General features: G+C 31.1%; 1 protein-coding gene across 2 annotated transcripts in view; it reads right to left on the bottom strand.

Annotated features, from left to right (window-relative positions):
* The window catches only part of LOC129225542 (cardioacceleratory peptide receptor-like), a 219,289-nt gene that overhangs the window by 27,100 nt on the left and 174,074 nt on the right, over positions 1 to 18,115 (bottom strand). For both annotated transcript variants that reach the window (XM_054859983.1, XM_054859984.1), the window contains exons 2-3: positions 15,005 to 15,140; positions 3,420 to 3,523 (exon numbers count right to left, since the gene is read on the bottom strand). In XM_054859983.1, coding sequence (XP_054715958.1) covers positions 3,420 to 3,523; positions 15,005 to 15,140 — 240 coding nt within the window. The remainder of the gene's footprint in view (positions 1 to 3,419; positions 3,524 to 15,004; positions 15,141 to 18,115) is intronic.

Genomic DNA, 18,115 nt, shown 5'->3' with positions numbered 1-18,115 from the left:
TAAAGTTTTAAAGTTACGTACACTATTAGTAAATAGCATGCAACAAAAATTATTTTACCTTTCGTTCTGATTAAGAGATAAACAAGATTCAAACGTACTTTTAAGCAGAAAAAAGGAGAAGTTTTTTAAATGATAAAAAAAAATGACAATTTTTGTGTCCCGGATAGACTTAATGTCACAAGCAGGAGAGGGTTATACATGTAAACGAATATATGGGTGATTCTCCAAAATCCTAACAATATTATGTTTTCAACAGCCTAACAGAAAATTGTTTAACCCAGGAAGTGTTTTTATTTTTTCAGTAGTGAGAAAAAACTTATCTGATGTTATTCTACTCCTATTAAAACAGTAACTCATTTAGTTTTTTCTACAAAAATTTTTGAATAACCAGAAAATCACACTTTTGGCGTGTACCCATCCGTTTTTTAAATGGAATAAAAAAATATTTAAACATTTTATATCAATTTTATAAATTTTATAAAAAATGGTCATAAAATCTTTATTTCAAATTATAAATTGCCTTGAACGCCCTTACAGAGAACGATTTAATGAAATTAGCTTAATTTTGGAAGTCGTAAATAATCTTCAACTAGGTGTTTCAGTGCAACTGAGGTTATTTATTGTAGAAACAAATTAGCAAGTTTCGTAGCAGAAATAACATTGTAAAAGATCAAACGAAATTTATTTTCAATTCTGTCTCGGGTTTAATGTTCTTTGAAATAAAAGCTTTAAAGCATTTTATTCACTAAATTGTTAGACATCTACTTAGCTTCAAGCAAAAAGATTATTAAATTCCACTTTTAAGTCTAAGTTTCGAGGCTGAAGTTATTTGTTTTCTTGAAATAAAAGAATGTAAGAAGATTTGTTGAATTCATGTTTAGACCCACGTCAGAAAATATGTTACTGCCAATTCTAAGTACGTGGTTTTCAATAAATTATTTTTATTTTCTGTTAAATCGTTTATCGTCTGCATTGCTTCATGTTTCTTTGGTATTATTTAATTTAATTACCGTTTGCACCACTTATTCATTTTTTATATTTAATTTAATTACCGTTTGCACCACTTATTCATTTTTTAGAAATGAAACCCAAAATATTAACAAGAGTAATAAGAAAGGATAAAACACTTAGAAGAATGTTGAAATGAAATATAGATATGTTATTTCTCGTCCGTTATTACCGAATAACTTTTGAAAAAATAATATATGCATACGTATGGAAGAAACCATCGTAATTACTAAAAATTAAAAGACTTAGATTTCATTTATCAAAGCAAAAACATAAAAATACGTTTGGGTTTTTCTCAAAAATCCTAACAATATTATGCCCCAGTAGCCAAACACAAAAATTGTTTAAGCCAGGAAGTGTTTTCATTTTTTTATAGTTAGAAATATTTTAACTGTGAGATGTTATTCAACTCTTATTAAAACAGTTTTCACATCAGCATTCAACAAATTCAATTTGTGGTACAAAATTAAGCAAACGTAAAGGTGTAAAATAGCATTCTTTAAATAAATTAAATTATTTAAATCATCAAAAACTTTTTTAAACTTTGTCCCCTGGTTTTCCTGTCATTTTCTCGTCCTCGGAATTAGTTTGATTATTATAGATAAGAAAAGGAATTTTTAATCTGCTGTACTATAAAACCATTTATTATCACAATTTTGTTGGATTCCTTGAGTATTTTGTTAATATGATTTATCTGCTGTTCTAATTAACATTTTGAAGTCCAAGAATAGGGTATGTAACATTTTCGCTGTCATTCTCCTGGACAATAATTTTATTTTAAATAAACGAAAAATTTTAACTCTACTCATAGTGTGTGGTTGAATTAAGAGGTTAGAATAGAAAAATAACATTATTTACCTTAAATATAATCCTGGGTCTACGTAACAGGCAAATAGTACGGAAAATGTCATACTCCTGTCTTAAAAAAGTGTCATACTCCTATCCTAAAAAAATCACTCTCCTAACATTGTATCTATCACTGAATAGAATGATTTATTTCCAATACGCACAGTTGTTGGAAAATAAGATTGGTTGAAAAAAAGAAAGTTAAATTTGGCAAACGATAAATAAAAATGTATCAATGAAATAATTCAATTAATTTAATATTTTTTTGCTCAGACGAATCCTTCCAAAATAGATTTATTGGTTAGACATTTGTTTATCTACATGTTGCTCGAATAGGTTAGTGAAGTTGCTATGAATTTCGTAGTTGCTTTAAAATTAAATGTAAAATATATGTTATTAATATTGCTGATTCTCCTTTTGTTTTATGTTTTCATTTCCTGAAGTATAAAACAATTCGGAGGTAATGAGAAGGTAACTTTTCTATTTGTAAATATTATCATACTGTGTTTGGCTAACTTTAAAAAAAGTTTTAATGTAGCAATCGATTTTTTTCCGTTGAAACGGATGTCCGTTATACGAAGTGTAAACTATTCATAGTGAATAACATGGAAAAACCTTTGAGGGACTTGTACTCGAAAAAATTGGGGTGTCCGTTAAGGGAGGTTTTACATAAATTTTGTTTTGTCATTTAATAACCATACTTTTTGATTTAGGCTTCAGATATTTCTTTATTACTATAGTTACATTTTAGATAACCCATGAAGAAATTCGTTTTGTAACTGGTGCTGCTTGTCTGTCTCTGGTTGAATGAAAATTTGACCCCCTCTTTTGAGGGTGTAACTTATTTAAAGTGAGTTCCCTCAATTTTTCTCTTAATAAGTTCCAAACAAAGAGTAAGCATAATTTTTTTCAGATTTTTTTCAGCATTTTTATTTTTAAAATGTGATTGGAAAATGTCAGATTTCAAGAATTACCCATATCTGTTTAGTTTTTTTTTCTCTTTCTGTGTAATAATACAATGTTACAATGATAAAATAATGTTATTTACTATATCACTCAGAAGTATACACCCAACAAACGTTTAAAAAATTAGGTTAACCATGAAAAACATACTTAGTGTGTTCCAAAGTATTGTTGAAAATTAAATTAAATGGGCAATTTTATTTCCCTTATATTAACGTTGACTTGGCCATGAAACGCCTTACATGCCGTTTATGATTCCTAAACTCTTACATTTTTTTTTTTTTTTTTTTGCGCGTATAGTTTCACTGAAAAAAAAGGAAAGAACTTTGGGGAAAAATTATAAAATATTTCACCTTTTATTATTCGGCCATATATTTTAAAAATAAAGAGTGGCGAAAGGGCAAATATTTGATAGCAATAATTTGACACAACTATTGCGTTAATCAATTTAATATAAAAATATTGCCAATCTGAAAATAGAAGATAATATTAAAACTAATGCTTGAAAGGATGATTCACTAAAATTATGATTCATCCATCGTAATTTGGTTTCATAATTACAATACTATGTTAATATTTAGTTTTCGGCACAAAACACTTACCTGCAAGTATTTGATGAGTTTGCAAGCGATATTGTCGGCATAAAACGCTACTGTTGTTCTCCAAATAATATCGGTCAATACATTGATTACTCCTACAGTAAGATCTGGAGAAAAAAAGGGGAAAAAATCATGTTCAAACATTCCTCTAAAAATTGATTAAGTATAAATAAATGACATTGAAAGCATCTAAAGTGCATTAATATCAAAAAATTGTATTTGCATTTGTTTTATATAGCAGTGAGTAAAGTCCTTTTTTTACGTAACGTAATTATTTTGTCTAATTTATTCTATTTTAAAAAAAAATGTACAAAAGCTTAAAAATAAGAAAAAAGAAGAAAATAAATCTACTTGTTCTGCCATGGGCAGGTAAACCGCATTTCCTGCAGAAATGAAGTTTTTATATATTTGAAAAAACACGAACTAACAACAGGAACATGTTGGAATTTTCTCTTCGTGCCTTTTTTTTTCAGCGGGAGCCAAATAAACAAGCTTGTGCAATTAAGCTAACGTGCTATAGATGATAAAATTGCAAAAAAAAAAAAAAAAAAAAAAAATCATTTACTATCCTATACCTGCCCACACCAGCGTTGATTGACCTTTTTAATTTCGTTTTTTATTTATGTATTTTTTTTATTATTATTTTTTTTTTGAGCAATCACGATTGCTAATTGTTTTCATTTGACAGTCCAAGATGTTTGGTTCCTTTTTCAACCCCACCGTCCTCTGCAGGCGGGACTCCTCCCGGTAGCCGCTTCTCCTGGTCGGTGCGTTCATGGCCTACACACAAGCACGCTCATACAAACGCACACACACGTGCCTGTACACTCATACACACACACACACACACACACCAATGTGCATACACACAGGTCTACGGCGTAGACTCTATGCACACACACAAGCCTACACATACACAACTATGCACACGTGATCGCCCAAAAGGAGGGACAGGAGCCGTTTCTAGAAAAAAGTGAGTGGGGGTAGTAACCAATGAGCAGGGTCTTGTCGCAACTCGTGACTGCGAAAATATAGTTTGAATTCAAAATTTCAGAATTCAAATTAATTTTGAAAGTCTTTTTTTTTTTGCTGACGTCAATACGACATTCCTGCATCTGAGATTACTGTTGTGTGTTAAAAAGGAGTATTACTGATGCAAAATATAAACTGTTTCTTAATTTTTTTTTTTTTTTTTTTTGTCAAACTCGTTCATCCCTAAAAAGTGCGAAGAGAAAGAGCCCTTCTCTTACTATTGGTAAACAAGAATGCAATGCAGTTGCAGCCTTTCGACGGTTTAACGGACATGATTGAATCTCCACTCATTTGCATCCCAAAGAGATCTCAGCCGAGCCTAGTTGACCACAGTATGATTATGGTAGTCTAAGATCACAGGCTGAGAATTTGTATCCCATCAGCTTTGTTTAAATCGCAATTTTATACATAATTATGAGCAGAGGAATACTGCCGTGGGCTGGTAAACGGCAGTACCCGCAGAAATGTGTTTTCAAGATGCTTGAAGAAACTCGTTTGAGATTCCATACTAACAATTGGAAAATGTTGGAATTTAGACGTCTTTTTCGCCTTTTTTTTCAGCGAAAATCAAATAAGCAAACTTGTAAAATTGTTGACCAAAGTTCAAAAGATGAAAAATGAAAAATTTGCAGTTACTGCTCTTTACTTGCTCACGGCGGAATATGTTTCCACTGGTCGTCTATCAAATTATGTCCAGAAGTAGGCAGAAATGGCCGTGCCGTTTTGGAATTTGGGTGCTGTTTTTTGGTTTTCCTTTTATAGCTCTAAAACTATTGACTTGCGAAGAAAATTATTAATCCATATAAATAAAACAGAGAATATATATGTATTTGTGTGTGTGCATGTTCTCCATACAAATCCACAGTTTTCGTTGAATCTCGACCAAAATAGGAAGAGATGTACTTGGGCACTCGAGAAGGAACGTAGGGGGGGGGGGGGCGAGGTTCGAACGCCAAAAAAGAACCGAACGGTTCGAATTTTAGTTTTAAGACCCAAAATCGGCATTAAATGGTTCTTTCTACCCGAAATAATTATCCAATTTCTTTGATTTTGGCACCATTCGAAAGCGTGCGAAAAACACCCATAGTGTTCCTTCATTTCCTTAGAATTTCAAGAATACTTTTTGAGCAATGAATCCGGCTTTGTATCTTTTATTCTGCGTAACCCTTTTGCCATGACATCGTAAGTTAAAAAAAAACAAAACAAATAATACCACAGACAAAGTGTAAAATAATAAACACAGTGCCCAAATTGAGTTCAAAGTTTCTACTTTTGTAACTGTAGTTTGATGGATGAACGGGAAAAAGGAAAGAAACAAAATTACTTTTCGAGTTATCACAACATTGTGTTAAAAATGTTCATTCTATAAAGAAAAAAAACCCAAGCTTTTCAAAGACAATTTTGGCATGTTTGCCTATTTGGGACCTAATTTCACTTAACACATAAGCAAAACATAGCTTGGCACAATATCAGCTAAAAGTTGAGTTGCGAACAAATTTGTTTAATTTAAATTTTAATTTAAAAACACTTTCCCCGATACGAATAAGATATTTCAAAAAACACGGATTATTTATTATGAAGATGAAGATAAAATACTTTTTTTACTACTCGTCAGCTTTGTTTTTTAATAAGAATTCCCAGGCAGAATAAATAATGCCGAAAACAAATGCGCAACAATATACTTAATAACTGTTTCTAGAACTAAACATAACTACTAAATTTCTGAAAAACCATATTTTTTCCAAAAATATTTAAGAGAATTCGTTAGCGAAAACATAGCTGCTATGAATTCTGGACACTCTAGATCGATGAATTCTGGACACTCTTCAGTGTAGGATTTTTTTCTTCACCGCAAGATTCAAAGAAAATAAAATAGTTTTATGGCATGCCTGAATTTTTTCTATTAAATTTACGACTGTAATGAAATTTATAGCTCTGACCTTTACGTCTGTTAAGTATTTTGAAAAACCTAACATAAATGAATAGTACTTATTTCGTACAAAGGGAAACATGTTTGAACATGCATTTTTCTTTTCGAAGTTTTTATGCTTTTATGGTCAAATGTTTCTTCTCTCACTTCACATGTTTTTTGTAAATTTAGAATTTTTACCGAAATGCAGAAATTAAACACAAAATACAATTTACCTATATTTTTACACATTAGAATAATTTATTCACAATAAGCTATAAGTAAAGTTTTAAACATTAAATCTAAAAGTTTTGATAAAATTAGACAGAAATTTACACAGCTTATTAGATGAGATCATTGTTTAGGAACGAGTTATGAAAAAAGCACTGTGTCTTTTTTACATCAATAGTTAGTTACCGATCTTGAAAAATATCAATTAAAAATTGAATACCAAGAAAGTAATTTTCACTATTTCAAACCTTTGATGCGCTTAATATTGTCCTTTTTTATGCAAAAATATGTTCGAACCATCGAAAAGGAATAAAAGGTGGAGAGTGAAACCTTTAATTTTTAAGGCAATTATCCAAAGTCACGTGATATATTTAAAACTAAAACAACAAATCAGATTTCTTTCACATGTTTTACATAAAACGTGTCACCCATTCGTTGAAATTGAACCATGTAACTTGAGATCTCTGCCTCAGAATTCCCCCCCCCCTAAGCCAATTATGGGACTAAGTCCTTCCAATTACTAATGCGTGCTCCAAGGTTGGAACTAAAACACCTTTGTTCTGATCCTTTTTTAGAGCTAAATTGTATCACTGCCGTACTTAACTCTTTATGATAAATTACGATAAAATTTAACCTTACTTAAGTTCATAACCTGTGCTAATCTCATAACCTGTAATAATCTCATAACTTGTGTTAAACTCATAATCTGTGCTGATTTCGTAATTATGTGCTGAACTCGTAATCTGCGTTAAAGTCATAAGTTTTGCTAAACACGTAAACTAAACGAAACTCGTAACCTAATTACTCACGGCTTAATTTCTAATGACTCACATCATCTGTACAACTCAGAACATGTGCTAATTTCATAACCTGTACTAATCTCATGGCCTGTTCTAAGCTCATAGTATGTGCTGAACTGGTAATCTGTGTTAAGCTCATAATCTGTGCTGAACTCGTAATCTGTGTTAAAGTCATAAGCTGTGCTAAACACGTAAACTAAGTGTAACTTGTAACCTAATTATTTACAGCCTAATTACCAATAACTCATCATGTACACTTAATTATTATTAATAAAAAAAACTGTGAGATAGAAAAGCATAAGAGGAAAGAAAAAACAATATAGGCATAAAATACAGATTATAATATTTTTTATCATAAAAAAAAAATCCAAAGTATTCAAATATGAATAAGTTTGATAATTTCATCTTATTCACAAATAACTAAACAAATTTCAAAGTTTTATCATTCAAACTTAATACCTCAAGTTTTAATTCCAAAAGTTTTATTGCTTCAACTCTTAATTTAGAAGCTTAACTTTAGGCGGAGATGCAAGCTTTAAATAGCTACTGTAATTACAAAGTATATACATCTCGAATCTGAATCTTTGTTAGCATTCAAGAAGGGCACTTGCCCACGTTGCAACTTCGCAACTTAATGAAGAGCAACACTTAATTTCGATTCGTTCATCTCGTGCCCCTTAACAAGAAAGAGTTGTCCCCGAAATCTAATCTTCTGGAACGAAGCAATATTTCAGCGCTCGCATCAAGTCGGTGCTTTAATTATTAAAAAGTTGGAAACGTCATAAATGTGAGTAACGGATTTCGTTTCTGTGACATAATGAAGAAAAATCTTGCTTAACTCGATACGAATTTCAGTAATTTATGAAAGTTTTACCTAATATGTCTTTAACTTTTTTTTCGTAATTTATACGAAAGAAAAGAAATTTAGTTTTTTTCTTTAGAAAAATCTTTTTAAATTTTACATTGCTTCATTTATGTTTCCTAACAACTAATTTATTTTTATATTGTAATGACATAAGACTTTTTTTAAGACCGAAAAAGAAATAGAGAAAATGATCTTACTTATGTCTTTAAAATACGATTCTTCGGCATGCAGTTAAAATTTAGCTTTTTTGAGTTTATTACGCGATTGACATTTTTTTCTGGTTTCTTTCTGTCATTTATATAGAATTAGTAAGTTTTTTTTTTTTCGTTTTAAAATCTAGAGGAGATCTGCCTCCTACTCCCTAAAGACTGCCTTGTTTAGGTTGCCGAGATTTAAAGCGCCTGTTATGAAGAATCAAATAAAAGTTATCTTTACTATTAGAGCAAAAAAAAAATCCGCCCCTCCTCCCGTTGAAAACAAATTTTCAGTAAAAAGCTTCGTTAAAATTAGAAAATATATAAAATCCCATTTCAACTTGAAGACAAAAAAGAACTTTAAAAAAAAATGCTTGCGTAAGAAATTTTTTTTGCAAAAACGCTTTAAAGAGCATTCTTTCCCTCAGAGTCTAAACTAACTCGTCCCAAATTTCACAGCTATAGGTACTAAGAGGGCTCCTGAGCGTAGGAAAACGGTTGTTTTGTACCTTTGAAACGTCGTTCAGCAGACAAGAAGAGTGAGGGAAGCGAAGAGATAAGGCATTGATACTTGCTCTCAACGGCCTAGGTTGTGGCCGAATACAGTGAAACCTGTGTATAACAATACTGTCTAGAACAAAAAACATGTCTATAACGATATTTTCCATGGTTACAAACAAAATGTCGGAAAAAATACACTGTCTGTAACGATAACCTGTCTGTAACAATATTTTTTTCAGGTCCCAACAGTATCGTTGTAGACAGATCTCACTGTATTCGATATTCGGTCATATCACTGATGAGCATGCCAATTAAAATCATGACAGGAAGTCTGCATGTCAGGTTTTCAACATTTAACTCGCTTATAACGAGCCCTGATTTAACGAGAACCCGGATTAGTAGAAATACTTGATTGGTACAATGTTAAGTGCATAGAGCATAACTCGGTTATAACGAACAAACCCCGCTTCGAGCGAGCAATATTTTTGTGATTCGTAAATTTTCTATTGACTTTCAGCGCAGCTTATTCTTTTTTGGTAAATTTTCTTCAACATTCTAAATCAGAGGTTCCCAAACTTCAGACCTTTGCGGACCCCCTCCGGAAAAATTACGAACTTTTCGCTAACCCCCCCCCCCCTCCTCCTTCCTTTTCCGGCACACGCAAAAAATGATTTGACATAGTTAAATTTTTTTTTATAATATATCTTTACCCTTTTTTCCTTTTGATTTATTTATTCATTGTTCTGTATATTTTTCAGGGCTCTTGTCTGGTTTCATATCTCACATTATTACTTTGAGTTATGGAAGAAAAATTCTATTCGAAATTCAATCAGGAATAAAAATGTTATCACCAAATTTCTGCAACAAGTTTACTAATAAAAATGAACTTTTGAAAGTATTGAACAAAACACTGTTAGCCTAGTTTAAGTGCGTTAATTTTTCATATGAACTGTACTATTATGACGTATGAGGATTTTAGTTATTATCTATGGTTCGGGCAAACCTACCCTGAATTATTAATGCTTTAAATGTAATTATAATTCTAAAAAAGTATGCTTACCGTTAATACAGAACAAAATATCAACTAATTCCACTTTCACCAGTGTTACAACCTTGCTCACCGCTTTTGTTCATCAGTTCACCACATACAAACTATATCAACAGAGTACAGCGGGTGCTTGTTCAATATAGTATGAAGGTATATATATATATATATATATACACGCATGAAGTATATAAATAAATTCTGAGCACTAAATATTTTAAGGCTTGACGATTTGACCAGAATGAAAGGATGATATCCCAAAATTTTGTAACTGTATGAAAATCTCAAACGTCAAACGTTTATTTTCACTTCAAATGATTTTGTTGAATAAATGCAAGCATATTATGCAACAAATTTATAAAACAGTGGTACTCCATTATTATTAAAGTCGACTGCAAACTATAGCATTTGATCTATTTCAGCAGTTGCTTGAAATTTTGAATAATGACTATTAAAATTAGTCTTGACAATTTTGGAGCAAAAGTTTTTTTTAAAGAAAATTGCCCCAGCTGTAAAAATGTGTCTCATTGTTTGCATTTTACCTGATATAGTTTTGTAACAAAATGAACTTCGTCATGTATACAAACTTAATTCATGTGTAGTGTGTTTACCTCCGGGAGTTGCAGGTGGGGGGAAGGCTGCTGCGTCCTGCATGTATTTACTCGTAAGCAATAACTTTTTTTTATTCCTCATAAATGTTCTTTCTTTCTAAATTAAAATATTGTTACTCATCCTTCAATATCAATAAAATTTAGCGTTTTAGCTGGATAGCACCTCGGACATCCGGGGGTCCGTGGACCACAGTTTGGGAAACTCTGTTCTAAAGTCAACCAAAGTTGGTGATAAATCATAAATATGGAGATCACTCGATGACGGCAATTCTTTTTATTTTGTGGAGTAATGAAACATAAAAACTATATATATGTGTACATGTGTGTTCCTCAAAAACAATGACATAAGACAGATACATTCAGACAGTTCAAACCAAAATAATCTTCCTATTTGGCTCTGAACAGTGATTAAAAAGAAGAAAAAAAGCAACTTTGAGGAATTGTTATCACTTTTTCACGAAGTCGCTTTTTACAAGCACTCGCTTATAACAAAAAAATATCGTCTTTTGCACTCGTTATAAGCCAGTTTGACTGTATAATTAATAACGATTACATGCACTTTCTACGTTGCCTTAGTGTCGCTGCGTACATACCTTTTTTTAAAAAAAAGGGCTACCGAAAGTTGAAAAGTGGCTTCCATTTTTTGTGATTTTGGAAGTCAGTGGATACTATTCAAAATTTCTAGTCTAGAGCTCTACCTACTATGTACCACATGAGCATTTGCATAGATTCAAGGCGATCCTAACACCTAGTTTTGCCCTAACATCAATCGGGTGTCGCGGTAGTGTCTTTTTTATGATTATTTTAATATTATTATTTTTTTTTTTTTTGCTCGAATTCTACGTGGGCAATATTATATTTTCATGCCATTCCGCACTTTTTCTCGTGATTAGGTACCTTTTATATTTTTAGTTTATTCTATCTTTTGTCGATGTCTGTGGTTTTACAGAAAGTATTGCTTGGAAAATTTGATTTCAAACAGTTTCAAGGTTAGTTAAACATTTTGGATGAATATTTGAGTTTATTTGATTGACTTGTTCAAAAAATCATTTATCTTGTGCTTAATTTTCGGCCGATAAGGTTAAAAAAAGTAATGACATTGTTAAGATCAGTGAACTTTTACAAACCACACTAAATCTTTACTTCAACTAATCTGATCAACAAAAAGTATTTATTCAGTGTTCAGTTCTTCATTATTTGTATATGTATTGAAGGTCGCAACGGAGAAGGGTTTTTGTATAAATAAATTTAGGAATTAATTAAAAAAATGACTATTATTTTTTTTTTCAAAATGTAAACAACCTGAAGTTTGCAGCTAAATCTTTCTCTGCTTCGAAACAAATTTTATAATTTAATAAATATATAAAAAAAAACTATTAAATTAATTTTCTTATTTTTTTGATAGCCTATTTAGGGGATGAAGACGATAATGTGCGGTTTACTTTTAATAAGTTTGGATAATAAGTAAAAAAAGCAACTTTTTACTTTTAGAAATCAGACCAGAACATCATTTTAGAATGTTTCTTTTTTATTTGGCTTTTAGAAATATTTTACTACACAATATACAAATGTCTGTTAAAAAGTGAATATCTACGTCTTTCACAGAATTTAAACACATCAAATTCATCAAAAAACAAAGCAAAAAAAAAAAAAAAAAACTTTCTACAATTGCGATTCAAGACGTATAAGAAGATTTCGACTTGCGACTTTTCACAATTGAATGCCAAGAAGTGTCGGATGACAGGCAGATAGACACTTGATAGCTAGATGTAGGAAAAAAAAGTGTCACGTATTCAACCGAATTTTTGAAAGTCAAATCCTATTTGTGTCAGTGTTTGAGTGAAATTTTTTGCCGACGAAAATACTTGTGCTCAAATTCTGCTTTTGCGTTTATGATACTTCTGCTATTTCTCTTTTATATTTTCAAAAATACTTGTATAAAAGGATGTTATCAGAGACTTAAATATTAAATGAATTAACAAGCCAACGTTTTAAAGCACAAAAATTGCAAATTACTGCCAACACGTGTTTCGGTGTTACAAGGAACACCTTTTTCAATGCCAAAAAGTGTGAGCTTTTAAAGCAGTAATTTACAATGTTTCTGCTTCATAACGTTGGTTATGTGATTTATTTAATTTTCAGCACAAAGGCATTTATTCGTTACTTAACTATTGTTAAATTTATAAATGACTGTTAACTTTAATACAGATACGTCTTCTTATGTTAAAAAACTATTAAGCTGATAAAATTTTCCTCGGTTAAAAGGAGAAATGATGACTAAAAGCAACGGTAATAATGATTTTTTTTTCCTCTGAAACCACATTTAACTAAAAATGATTACTGAAATATTCAAGATTTGCAAATGAAATCAGACAACCATGTGTCATACAATTTTTTTTCCTCTTGCTGTCATAAGTCTTAAAAAAAAATTTTAACATGCTATTTTTTGCTATGAAAAAGAAAAAAACAGCGTAGCTCCGTCGAAAGAAATTTATTTTTTAAATAAAAGTTCCTGATAGCAAATATAATTGTTTGAAATATTTAAAACACATCTTTAATATTTTGATGACAATTCAGTGACATGGAAACGAACTAAAATATGAAAACCGAAGGATTATATTTCTCCGTCACATAGTATTTCGCAAGTTATTTTCTAATATTTTACAGAAAACATTAAATTAATACAGTTCACAAGAATAATTAATTTATAAAATGGCAGCAAAACTTTTAAGGAGATTTTTTTTTATGTATTTTAAAAATAGTTTTTTTTTCATAAATTCCTCTACATATGAGACAGTGAGATATTTTCAAATTTTGAGTAAGACCCATTGAAAGATACCGTCCTAGGTACGCTTTCATTCATTTTTTTTTCAAAATCATGCCATGCAGCTGCATCTACCAGGACTCTTATAACCATCTCTTGCCCCTTGACAGAGACGAGGTTCCCCTACTATTTGTACTGGTTATCTCCAAATTTTTAATTTTGACACTTACATCTCTTTTCTTCTCACTGCCTCATATGAGGAAGTCAGAAGCAAAGGGATATAAGTGAAAAAATAAACGCAAAACGTGTTTAAAGACAAGGCCCTAGGTAGGCATTCATTGAAAAGTTTTGCTAAATCATGGTGTTTAACAGCACCTACCAGGGCTACTAGTACTATCTCTTGCCCTAATACAGAGGAGAGGTTCACCTACCGTTTGTACGGGTTATCTCCAAGTTTTTAATTTTGCCACTTGAATCCCTTTTCTTCTCCCTGTCTCATTTGCAAACGATTTTTGGCAACTTTCTTCATTCTGTTTATCGATCTATTATCTTATTTTTCTGTTTACTAGAACTATTTATTCATAGCGATTTGAAAACTGAAACAGTTGTTCATTTTATGTTTTTAATTCAAATTTTCAAAATTAGCTTGAAACTGTTAGGTAGTAAGATTTTTTTCCTGTTGAATTTTTAACAAAACTCTTTTAAGCAAACAATTAATGCTTCGCCACACACTTGTGATAGGCACAACTTTGACAAAAGTACAAAGTTATACATTTTTATCCCCTTAATTTGAGAAAGTATTTTCGACTTTTGAAAACACTGTCTTTTAAAACATCCTTTTTCTGTTTTTTTTTTAATCTGAAAATTATTATGAGTAACACTTTGCAAGTCAGTGATGAAACCATGGTAACCGTTTATAACTGGTATAGGTTGCAGTCAGCCAAATTCATTAAGACGGATCTTAGTATAAAGTACCAAGATAAAGGCACGCACCTTAATTTACATACTGACTATTTAAAAAAGGGGTTAAATTTAAATTTTTTTTTCAGGGTTATTCGCGCAGCGCCGATTATTTATTTTTAGCGACTGGGCATCATTCCTCAGATGGAAATTTTTGCATTAAATATGTGGTCTAAATCCCAAACTTGTTATCGCTTTTGCTCGCATAAATAATGTAGACGAGGGATCTCTCAGGTTGTTTAGTTATTGTTAGCCACCTTCTCCATGCACCTCGTTACAACGAAGCTCAAGGGACCGCAAGTTTTGTTCGTTATGACGCGAATTTCTTTGTTATGGAATTCAAGAAAAGTAAGTTAAAATGGAGTTGAACAATGATTTCGTTGACACAGATCTATTGGAGCACTGGTACTCGCTGTGATGAGATTTTCCGTATTATCCCATTGGAAAAACTTTTTTCTTCAGTTTGTGAGCTTCCTGCATGTCGTAGTTTGAATATGCCTTTTGTAGGTCATGCATCAAAACGCGCCGCAGCTAGTAAATACCAAAATAATTAACCTCATCTTTAAAATGTACTTAAACAAGCTTGAACGAACGAATCGGATTTCTGTCCACAATTCAGAAACATTTACCCTGTACATTTACATAGAAAAGACACTGGTGATAATATTTTACGAACCTGCTATTGCTAGATGCATGATGAAAAAGTTCATTCGTGACTTTCTGTTCTTTGAAAGCATGAGAGCCACGAGGACAGCACTGTTTCCAGCAACAATCATGATGAATAACACCCATAAGAATGTCAACTGTTCAGTCTGAAAAGGAAATTGAAAATGTTGGTAAAAATGGATATTTAGTAATAATAAAATAATAAAAAAAAAGTTTACGGTAGAAGTAACAAGAATTATTTTCCAGAAGTATATTTCTCAAAGGGTATGTGTCTAAGATTCAAACTTTTAACTACCTTCATCAAATTTTCTCCTAAGTTAGGCACAAAAGTTTAGAAGAAGTATTGAAAAATCGATGATATAGGGTCGTCTTATTGAGAAGAGAAAAAATGGAAGGAGTGAAGACTTTCATTCATGAAAACAAGACCCGAAGTCACGTGATACAATTTAAAGCAAAGCATTGGAAGAAATCAGGTTTCTCTCTCTTGTTTCACGCAAAATATTCCAACCATTCGTCGTTGTTGAGTCTCGTGACTTGCGGTATTTGGGTCAGCTTTTGCTAAGCTAATGAATGAACTTGCTCCCTCCATTTTAATTTCTGCTCTAAGGGTTGTCTAGTCAAGTGTGCATATCATAGGCTTGCCTTGAGTTGAAGTTTCAATAACTGAGTATTTTTTCTGGAATCTGCAAATATTCTGTAGATTTTTCAAGTTAGAAGTAGATTTAATTTTCCACAGTTGACACTATTACACTTTAAATCTCAACATTTAAGCAGAAAAAAGATTATGTGATGCTTTCAAAAACTCCTTTAAAAAAGCAGATATTTTGCAGTCTTAATTAGAATTTCTTCATTAATTTGGTTTCATCTGCAAAAAATCTGTAGAACTACTCAATCATCAAATCGCGACAGGCCTAAGATTTACATACTTTTGATTAGACAACCCAATAAAATCGTGTTGTACAGGGTGTCGGAAAAGTCTTTGACACATTTTTAAAAATCATAGAAACGCAACAAATTGCCGTATAAGTATGCGGTTTGAGCCATAATGCTTCACAGGTTCAATAATTTTTTTGGGGACGTCTTAAAAAAAGAAAAATATATATATTATTATAAGTAATCGCTGTACCGTCACAGTTAAGAAAACACAAATGTCATGTGAGGTGTTTAATCAATTTATTAAACAGATAATAAATACTTTTCATCACCAGAGATTTTGCGTACTCAGCAGTCCATTGCTATAGGAGTACTAATAATGTATCCTTTATTCCTGAATAGATTGGTAGCAGCGTATAAAAGGCTTAAATGACATAAATGAAAGTTGTTTGACAACATTTTACTGCTTCATTTGAGAGAAAACACGTTATAGCTTCGTGTGAAAAAAAAACAAGTACTATAAACTACAACATCATTTGAGATTTATGTTTAAATCAATTCGAATTCTATTTACTTTCGGTTTTTCTTTTTACTTTTTTTTTAAATCCTTTTTCTTCTTTTTTCAAAAGTCAATAGTGCAAACTATATTGTATATTACTGATTAATTTGCCTGTTGCGCCGTCATTTTTGTCCTCTTACTCACACATTAAAAAAATACATAAATAATACATAAATAAATAAATAAACAGGACGGAGTCCGAGTAAGTTTCAAAACACATTTGCGCTCAGTTCTTAAAAATCGACAACCTCAATTTTGAATAAAGTTCAAACTTCTTGATGAAATGTTAATAATTGTGTAGGATATGTATAATTATAAAATAATTGATTTTAGTCTTCTTTTTTTTTCGAACTGCGACTCATCAATATTTTTAATTCACATGGAAATATTGAAATATATTATGAATTAAATTAACGCTCTAATACGAATAGTTAATTAGAATTACTAAATCGTGTTAAAGAGAAGAGGGTATCCCGAAGGAAATAAAGGAGAAAAGAACGTAATTAACCGAAAGTTTGAATTCCGCAGAGAAAGGGGAATAAATCGCAAACTTTTGTCAATTAGTCTCTTTTTCTTTCAGTAAATGAACCAGAAGTAATAAACAGAAGTTGATTTAGGCAAGGAGATCTTTTAATATAATTATAAAATATCATATACTTTCGTTAGAAGAAATATAAGTGTGTAGGATGTCTTGTATTCGTTGCGACAAACTTTCACTGATGGTAAGAAAGAATTATCAGGGTAAAATGGAAACAGAAAAAGGAGTTATAAGAGGATGCAAACGATTAATCGAGAATACATTTTTACTGGACTTAATTAGCAAAAATGTCATGGATGGATACAATTCATAACAGTGCAACATACGATCGAAGTCATTAATAACTTATTATTGTGTTCCTAGCATAGGTGTCACTAGCATTTATTCTGTTTATGCTATATTATGTTCTGTTTAAATGTTTGACGTTAACATGAAGTTTAAATAATTTTCTGAAACTGTTCATTATAAAAGACAATTTCTTGTTTACTTTCTCTTTCATAATCCCTGAGTTTTGCTTCCGGTTTTTAATTGTTCCCAAAAACAGTGAAAAAAATAGTAATTATAAAGTTATCATGCTCCCGCTTTTTAATTGTTGCCAACAATGAAACAATAAGTAAATAAATTATTTAAAATTTTGATTTTATAGTGATTTCTTGGAGTATTTTAATTTGAATCATGGCCAAAAAGATTTTAACTGTTTCTGGCCATATGCTCTGAACAAATTATTTAAACAAAAAAAATATTCAAAGGAGTACATGGAATGCACCGCCAGCTCATGTATTTCTGCCTTAGCCCTGACTATAAGGTGGTAACTTACTGAATATACTAAGGAATGATGTATCATTGTTTTACAACCCCTTTATCTGTCGCCAGAGGAGTTTGAAATGTTTAAGCAAACATTTGTTCTGCATATGGGCGGTTCTCAAAAATCCTAACAATAGTATGTATCAGGAGCCTAACACATGGATTGTTTGACCTAGAATTGTTTATATATGTTTAATAGTTAGAAATAACTTTTCCGATGTTATTCCATTCTTATTAAAACAATAACTCATTTATTTTTCCCGTAAAAGCTCTTGAATAACCAGAAAATCACTCTTTTGGCGTGTCTCCATTCGTTTCTCATATATACTTAAATTATTTAAAACTTT

The sequence above is a fragment of the Uloborus diversus genome, chromosome 7 (genome assembly GCF_026930045.1).
Source record: "Uloborus diversus isolate 005 chromosome 7, Udiv.v.3.1, whole genome shotgun sequence".
Lineage (NCBI taxonomy): Eukaryota > Metazoa > Arthropoda > Arachnida > Araneae > Uloboridae > Uloborus > Uloborus diversus.
This window is presented reverse-complemented; position numbering and strand designations above follow the sequence as displayed.